Source organism: Oreochromis niloticus, linkage group LG12, assembly GCF_001858045.2.
Source record: "Oreochromis niloticus isolate F11D_XX linkage group LG12, O_niloticus_UMD_NMBU, whole genome shotgun sequence".
NCBI classification, from domain to species: Eukaryota; Metazoa; Chordata; class Actinopteri; order Cichliformes; family Cichlidae; genus Oreochromis; species Oreochromis niloticus.
In genome coordinates this window covers 28,639,319-28,648,331 of record NC_031977.2, presented here as the reverse complement: position 1 = coordinate 28,648,331, position 9,013 = coordinate 28,639,319, and the positions used below count along the sequence as shown (strand labels likewise).

The 9,013-nt window shown below is 39.6% G+C and overlaps 1 protein-coding gene across 1 annotated transcript; it reads left to right on the top strand.

The window, feature by feature from the left end:
• Positions 1-111: 111 nt before the first annotated feature.
• poli (polymerase (DNA directed) iota) lies at positions 112-8,677 on the top strand. Its single transcript, XM_025896945.1, has 10 exons — positions 112-402; positions 523-642; positions 730-894; positions 1,966-2,112; positions 2,309-2,545; positions 2,872-3,050; positions 4,554-4,645; positions 4,728-4,861; positions 5,878-6,098; positions 7,663-8,677. The coding sequence occupies exons 1-10, from the start codon at positions 309-311 to the stop codon at positions 8,422-8,424; spliced, it is 2,151 nt and encodes a 716-aa protein (XP_025752730.1). The 5' UTR covers positions 112-308; the 3' UTR covers positions 8,425-8,677.
• Positions 8,678-9,013: the final 336 nt, after the last annotated feature.

Sequence of the window (9,013 nt, the reverse complement as noted above, 5' to 3'; positions counted from 1 at the left end):
GGTTCTGCTCAGGTCGCGTGACGACTGTTGAAAAACTCATTTTAATACCCTCAAATAACACATTATTCCGTAACATTTAAAAATTTTGATTTTATTTATTATGTTTGCAAATTTAAAAAAAAAAATGCATTTATAGAAACTTTTTTTTGTAGTTGCTGCGTTGCAGTAACCCCTCCACGTCGAGAGACGGCAACGTTGCACGTAACTGAATTGGGACCTACAATGAAAGAACTATTACGACAACAACAGCAGCAGTAGTCGTAGCAGTCTATATTTCTGCAAAATTTATTAAATTTGCGAGTTTTGAGATGGAAAACAGCGAGGATGAGGAGGATGAAAACGAGTGGAGGAACAGTTTCGTGGATTCATCGACACATAGCCCCCCTGCGGCTGCTGCTTCAGGTAAACTTGGAGACTTAAGCTAGGCAGTCTGAAACTGAAATCTGACAGTTGCTCTTTGCTTTCATATGACTTTCAGAGTTCGAGATATGGTAACTGTTGTACATATAATGTGTGTTTCAGGACCAAGCATCAGTAAAACGCCAGTACCTGCACACAGAGTCATTTTGCATTTTGACCTGGACTGCTTCTATGCTCAGGTGGAAATGATCAGAAACCCTGCACTGAGAGAAGTCCCGTTAGGTAAACTCGCATGCTATAAAAGCTGCAAAAGACAAAAGTGTAAAAAATATTTGTGCCAAAGCTTCTAAATGACTCTCATATCATCAGGTATACAGCAGAAGTACATCATAGTGACCTGTAACTATGTGGCAAGGGAGAGGGGTGTCAACAAGCTTATGTCTGTGACTGATGCTAAGGAGAAATGTCCTGAGCTGGTGCTGGTTAAAGGAGAAGACCTCACGCACTACAGAGAGATGTCATATAAAATGACAGGTAAGCAGTGCATCACACCAGTGTGACGTGACAACAGTGCTCTGTAGTAAATAAAGTAATTTTTTTTGTCGTAGTGTGCAGTATGACATTAAAGTGCACTCTGAGAAAATGTAATTGTAGTTGCTACAATAAAAGAAGCTTGGAAGATCAGACCAAGTGCTAAAAATGGAGATTAGGGTCGCACCATAGCAATCAGGTTGGACTTTGGTCCACTGCAGCATCTTAATTCTTTTCTTTTTCAGCCATTCTGCTGTAGATTTTCTTTTCAGGTTCTGTGGCTGCAAAACAAGCCCAGATTAGCACCATGCTTGACAGCTGGTATAAGGTGTTTGCGCTAATATGCTGTTTCTTTGATTTACAGCCAAATATTTCCACTTTGGCTTTGAAAAAAAAAAGTCATCCTTGATTTGTGCTGAATGCTTTTTATAGAGGTGGTCACACTTGCTGATGAAAAAATAATCACCTGCATTTGATTTGCAGCACCTGGCTGGTACTTTACCCTCTTAATTCCTATGGAGGTATTCATGTGGTGGTATGCTTAGTTTTTTACAGGGCTACATAGAGTCCTGTAAAAACTTTTCACATGACTGAGAGATGTGGGTAACAAGAGGGCCTTGCTGTAACTTCTTTTGACTAGCCATTTATGCCAGATGGTGACATGACCCTTAAAGTTTATCTGGGATGCCGTTTTTCTCCGGTGACTAGTGTTTGTTTCTATGACATGGACTTATTTTCAGCTTGTAGCAAGCAAATTAAATAGTGAGCTGCTTAAAGCAACAAGGTATCAAATTTTGGAGTCGGTCTCTTAAAGAAAATCATGATTTGGGCAACTTTTAAATGCCACAATTCATAATAAAAACAACCCTTTTTGACTCAACTGCTAAAATCTCCCATTTCTACATTTCAGCATTTGTTTTCCTCAAGAATGTAAACAGTTTTTAACCCACTGTTTGGTTCACCACCCTCCTGGTGTTCCTGGGTGGTTACTAGAAACTAAATGGAGTAAATGGAATTGATGTTTTCATCTGATAACCGTTTGTATATATTTACCTTTTCTCGTTTGCCATCCAGAGCTGCTGATGTCTTATTGTCCTCTCGTGGAAAGGCTTGGATTTGATGAAAACTTCATGGACGTCACTGAGATGGTAGAACAAAGGCTTGCACAGACAGTGAAGTCTGAAGACTTTTCATTTAAAGGACACGTCTACAATCATCCAAGTAAGTCACATTCGTGCTTCTCAAGTGTAGATGTACATCTGGCCCACTGAAACTGGGAAATGGCTCGTGAAAATAGCTCAAACTCGTGAGATATTTGCATAGTGCTTTCAGTTTCGTTCTTCATGAACAGCTCACCTGCAGATCCTAAACTGTATCACGTGTGCTCATACCCACAGTTTTTCCCCTTCCTGTTCAGGTGCAGATGTTAAAGCCAGTAACTACCCAAGGTTGGCTTTAGGTTCACACATTGCAGGAGAGCTCAGAGAAGCCGTCCATAGCAAACTGGGCCTGACCGGCTGTGCTGGCATCGCCACAAACAAGCTGCTAGCCAAACTGGTTTCAGGCACCTTCAAACCCAACCAGCAAACCACTCTGCTCCCAGAAAACATCAGTGACATCATGGGCTGCCTAGGCAGTGTCCGCAAAGTGCCAGGTATAGATGCTCTAAAAGATAGTTAATCATCAGTAGATGGTAGGTAGGTGAACAGAAGTACATAACATGATATGCATCGAGAAACCCGTGTGGTGTCCTCGGGATTCCCATATACTTGTTTGCCATTCACCTAGGGACCATTTTTGACCCGAGGACACCACAAGGGTTACGTTTTAATGACTTATAGTTGTTACACTGTTGTCCTTAACATTTGGAGCATTTTTAAAGATGCTTTCATCCAAAACTCACTGATGCATTTTTGTTGTGTCTCACATGTGTTAAGTATGTCTGATGATATATTTTGTGGTGCCATCTTGTATTCTCAGGGGTGGGTCACCAAACTGCTAAGAGACTTCAAGCCCTGGGATTGGTCAGTGTAAAAGACCTGCAGCTGTGTCCGCTGAATGACCTGGTGAAGGAGTTTGGGAGTCCCACTGCTCAGCGTTTGAAGAATCTGGCCCTCGGTGTTGATGACTCACCTGTCACTTGTACTGGGGCCCCTCAGGTAGGCTGGGACATCTGAAATTCCCGGTATCTAAGAAAGCTAGGGTTAGGTAGCTGTATGAGTTTTTCTGCTTTGTAGCTACAACCTGCATTCTTTCTAATGATCAGCAGGGAGCGGCTGCAGTATAAAGATTTATAAATAAATGGGCGTTTGCTCCATTTATTCAGACTCCTGTTTTTGCTGTGCAGAAACTCTTTCAGTACTACAAGATAAGAAACTATTGGTTTTGAATTACTGCTATCTACAGCTTATATAGTGTGAGTTTGTGTGTTTTCAAACAGTTTATTGATTTAAAAAAAAAAGTTTTAGTAGTATTCAAACAAAACATCAGTGACTTGGTTTTAGTTTGGTGTGGTGAGTTTAAGAAATCCAGTTCAGTTTAGTGAACCATAGTTATTTAGGTTTGGAAGTACATAAATAATATTGATTCCTGTGTTTTTAATATGTAAATTGTCGTAGAAATCCTTTAATTCTAGTCATGTTTGATGGGGAGTGTTGGGAAAGTTACTTTTAAAATGTATTCCCCTACAGATTACAGAATACATGCCCCAAAATGTATTTTGTAACGTATTCCGTTACATTACTCAATGAGAGTAATATATTCTTAATACTTTGGATTACTTAATATATTATCAAGCTTTTTACAACTACATGAATGTACTATTGCTGTGTGATTACTGAAGGTTACTCGCCATACCAATACCAACTAGATTTTTAAATCTTAATATAAAATGAGTAACAGGGTGGACATTAGGTAAGGCTGCACTTTTTTGCAGCAATCTCGTATAGAAAACTATTCCGCGTGTATATAAAACAGGTCCGCGGCTACGAACTGTATTAAAGGGACCTCTGGCTAATACGTCAGGTTCCATGTCGGGCTCATAGCTGAAAACCATCTTTCCTTTGTTGTCTGGGTCAACTTTGCTAGTGAGAGACAGAGAGAGGCGTTGAAAGGCTGCTCCAACGGAACTTATTGTTTCGGAGGAAAACACGAACACAGTGTACAGTTGAGTCTTAATAGCTTACTTACAACTGGGCTACACTGCCCATGTAACACTCTGCCTATTGCCTTCATGTTAAATTATTTTTTGAACAATAATTAAAAAAAAAATATTTCTTCACGTCATTATGCGGGCTGCAAGTAGGGGTGACATGGGCCGCGAGATTGAGACACAGGCATTAGAGCCTCTTATGGCATGCGTGTTTTGTTTGGGTTTCCACCGACGTGGAGTTACCAAAAATAGAGAGGGCATAGCCGAACATATGAAACAGGAAAATACCGCTGTGTAATCCCTTTATTTCAACAAAGTGACTGTATTCTGAATACCACCTTTTTAAACGGTAACTGTAACGTTTAAAAAGGTGGTATTCAGTAATACAGTTACTCATATTTTGTATTTTAAATATGTAATGCCGGTACAAGTATTCCGTTACTCCCCAACACTGTTGATGGGAAACGATTTTACATTTCTTGGCTGCATTGCTCTCCTCTTTATGTTTCAGTCTCTCAGCGACGAAGACTCTTTCAAAAAAATGTCCTCAACAAAAGAAGTTTCGGAGAAGACGCAACAACTTTTGAGCAGTCTGGTTGAAAGGTCTGTTTTACCAGCTCAAAGCTGAATCACCACAGGGGGATGGCTTCCTTAATCTTACCTTTGTTTTTATGTTTGAAACCAGGATGCACAAAGACGGCAGGCAGCCTCAAACCTTCAGGCTCACAATCCGTAAATACACAACGACCAACAAGTGGTTCAGTCGGGAGAGCCGGCAGTGTCCGATCCCCAACCACATTGGACAGAAGATCTGCTCTGGTATGCTCACATGTCAGAGAGAGCTCAGACTGATATCTGTAGAGGTTTTATCAAAGAGTTTTAAGTTTTAAGCAAAAGAGTTACCCACTCTGTCTATCCCTTGTCAATAATTAGATTTTGTTTTTTCAAAAGTCTTCTCTCATAAATGTTTTAAAGGAGACCCTTTTCTTATTTTCTGTCATACATGTAATGCTACAATGGTAGATCCTCAAAATAAGATCATTTGTAGATGAGCCCCTTGATCCAGAATTTCAGGTTTCAGATTCCTCGAAATGCTCTGTTAAAAGCTGCTCATCATCCACTTAGATTTTTATGATGTCACTCTGAGCAGATATCTCTATAAATGGTCATCACACAGGAGGCTCCTCCTCCTTCTGCATAACAAAGCGCCTCCTTTTAGAGGAAAAAATAAGGTTTAGTTTGAACTGTGAAGCATGCAAAGATTCTCTAATAAATTTAAAAAATAAAACATAGCCAAAATATTAAGCAATGTATACATTTTTTAAAAATATATTTGTCCTGGCTCTCTGCCTTTGAAAAGCACATCCTTTTTCCTGAGATTTTGTCATCAGTCAGCTGTTTCGCCTCAGGCTAACTATAAATGAATATTTCTGGTTTCAGACAAACATGTTAGGCACTCACTGTGCACCATTACCTGACACAAACAGGCTACGCTGGCAATGAGCTTAACCTTGCAGACTTTAGCTGCTAAAGTTGATTTCTCAAGATAAAAGCATAAATAAACTTTTGTGAGTTTGAGTCTATTCAGGGATAGAATTAAAATCAGTAAGTTTTCAGTGGTTTTTTTGCTTTTTCGCTAAACAAAAACATAATAAAAAGCTTTAGTCATCCAGGTCAGACTATAACTAGAAGTCTAGATGTACCATATCTACTGAGCCTTTGTAATATCTGGTAATGTCTTCAGTAACATTAATTTAATGAAAGCAGTGAAAATATGTCTGCTCAGTTAGGAAAACTCTTTCCATTAAAACTGTTTTTCTCTAATGTGTCTATAGGCAGCAGTGAGGATGCTGTCATGCAGCTGCTCCCATTGGCCATGAAACTCTTCTACAGGATGGTGGACTGCGGCGCCCCCTTCCACCTCACCCTCATTAACGTCTGCTTCAGTAATCTGCAGACCAGAGCAGCTGCCGTCACCGGGAAGGGCTCGATAACATCGTTTTTTTCCCAGGGCACATCTCCCAAAAAATCCCAGACCGTCTTATCGCAGTGCCAGGTAAAATGTAACGTGGCTTGTCAACACTGTTAGATAATCTTAGTTTGATTTTCCAAAAAACAGGAAAATGAAAGGGGTTGTAATAAAAAAAACATGGTAAAAAGTTTTAAGTGTAGCCTATAAAAGTGAAATGATTTGGATTGCCCACTAAGGCCTTCAGAATCGCTTATTTAAAAAACAAACAAACTGTGGGATCTGATTAGGGCTGCAAATAACTTTATTTTCTATCATATTAATGCATGAATTAATTAATTCTAAAATGTCAAACCCTTATGAAAAAACAAAGCAGTCACTCTTAAGATGTCTTATTTTGTCTGAACAGCCCAAAAAATAATTTTACCTTTTTTTGGGACGAAGTGAAGCTAGGACTTGACCATTTTAACAGTTTCTTAATTTTGTTTGAATGGCAGGAATTATCTGTTATTTTCTTTCATTCCTATTACTAAGCACCATTAGAGTTACACTTGACAATGTCACTGCTACGATCTGCAGTAGCTGGATCACTTAGGATCCACTGCCAGCATCCTAATGTTAGACACCCAGAGGACCTTTGTCCATACTCTGATGGGTCAGAGATATTGAGCCAACCATGGAAACCATGGCACATCATTATAGGCAAGTGGATGTAATGAAATCATTGGATTTCCTGTTCTAAAAATATGCTACTGTAACCTGATTCCCACCATTGGCAGTACTTCTCTTCCTTTCTTATTTGGCTGTTAAGGGCAAATATTTGTGGGTTTCTAAAAACACTCCAAAGCAACTTTAGGGGTTGTTCCTGACTTAAAATTAGCCTTTCAGGGTCAAGTATGGACCTAAGCACAACTAGTCATCATATTCTTGAGGCAATAAGTGTGTGTAAGCGTACGTAAGAGAGGTCTGCACATTATTTCTGGCCATGCTTGAGGAAATGAAAGCCCACTTAAAATATTACAACCCCTGCGATTTTCTTTTTTGGGAGCAACAAAATGTCTTTGGTAGGTGGCAAATTTATTATGCCCCAGTTTAAATAGGTAATGACAGCTGAAACTTTGCTTCATGTTCTGGGTCAAAATGTCATTAAAGACATAATTTATCCTGATAATTTTTGAAAAATTGCAGGTTTAACCTACTAAAAGTAATTCACTTTCATTGGACTGCTGTAACTTTCACTTTTGGCCAAACTGACTGCTGAACGGTGACAATAAGCTTAACTGTAAGTGCCATGGCAAGAATCCACAGTCTGAGCTGACGGGCATTCATGAAACATGTTTAACTTGAGTGGACTTCATATGTAACCAAACTCCATGAAAACGCTGCTTTGTGTTAGAGTGGGAAGTCCTGAAAACAAAATGTATTTAAGGCCATATTGGCTCTACTTTGGACATCATGATCATGAAATAGGTATTAAATTAAAGTCAAAGTGGTATTAGAAGTGTTCTTAAGAAAGAATTAATGTTGATCAGCAGAAAGGCTGTTCTTTCACACTGCACAGTTACCTAATGCAGGATTTTTCTTTCCTAGAAGGAATGTGTTAGTACTCTGAATTTCCTCATGTCACTTTTGTTCCTCTTTCATTCTCCAGTGTGTCGATTCCTCTCAGGGTGTTGATATGGATCATCAGTTTGGCACAGATGGCATGATTACTCAACACAATAAACAACCCGCCACACAAAGCTCTTCTAGTTCTTCTAGCTCTGAGGCACCATTACACGGGTTAAGATGGAAACAGAACTCTGCTGTTAATGTAGAAGAGACTCGAAATGCATCCTGCAGTACAGCTGGGTGTGACCTTGACAAAACGGCTAACGCTGTGACACGGTTGCCTCCCAATGTTGACCCGGAGGTGTTCAAGCTTCTTCCAGAGGACATCCAAAAGGAGCTGTTATCTCCTGCTTATGTGAGCTCCCTGTACAGCACTTCTAGCAGCCATTCAGGCACTGATTTCCCCAACAAACTTCCTGAGACACTTACAGACTCTGAAAGTATTAGTGACACAAAAGATACTGCAAACAAGTTGAACTCTTCCAACAGAGCGACCACCGTGAATCACCAGGGGAAGGCAGGCACAAGTGCGTTCCCAGGAGAAGAAGTCATGGAAGAAGGGGGTCTGTCATTCCCCCGGTCATCTGACTGCGAGTTCCCGGGAAATGTGGACCCTAAGGTGTTTTCTGAGCTTCCGCCGGATGTTCAAAGGGAGCTGATGTCTGAGTGGAAGCAGCAGAAGCCAATTCTGAAGACTTCCTTATCTAAGAAACCAGGAAAAAGCTTGACGAGCAAAGACAGAAAGGCTCCAGGAAAAGGCAGCCAGGCCAACAACTTGTTCAAGTATTTCAAACCCAGTTAGAGAGAAACAACGTCACGAAGATAAATGAAAGTTTTCTTGATGTTGGGTTGTTGAACAAACTAAGCAATTTTTCTTTTAAGCAATTCATAACCTAAATTGACTCAGGTGACCTTGAATGTCAGAAAGTTTATTTTTCTTTAACATTAAATAATTGATATCTAATAGCGTGTGATATATTTACCCTGTGTATAAAATATATGTTATATCATACAGAAAATTATAACAGTAGATATTCATATTAAACATGGTCAAACCATTTTTTGTGAGAGGCAGCCAATCAGAGGGTAGATCACATAAAGGAAGGAGGACTTTAAAAGGAGGGGCGCTAAAACACCTTTATGCAGCCTGTGAATAAGCTTTTAATCCTGCTTTTAACTGTTTAAGTTTATACAGAAAAGATACAGAAACTGCCCAGCAATAAAGGAGGAAATTAACTGATTCCATCAATGATCAGTAGTTAAGCTCAATAATGGAATAACTAAACTATACCCTTAAAAATGGGCGCTGAGTATGAGCAGAAAGCCTCACTTCCGACATTGATTTACTGATTAACCTGGCAGTGCTAATTAATGATGTTTAAAGTTCTCAG

Bases quoted from the DNA above. Each gene is read 5' to 3' on its own strand.
- poli (XM_025896945.1), top strand. From the start codon at position 309: ATGGAAAACAGCGAGGATGAGGAGGATGAAAACGAGTGGAGGAACAGT. The intron at 403-522 runs GTAAACTTGGAG...TGTGTGTTTCAG, and splicing joins CCCTGCGGCTGCTGCTTCAG to GACCAAGCATCAGTAAAACG. The intron at 895-1,965 runs GTAAGCAGTGCA...TTTGCCATCCAG, and splicing joins GATGTCATATAAAATGACAG to AGCTGCTGATGTCTTATTGT.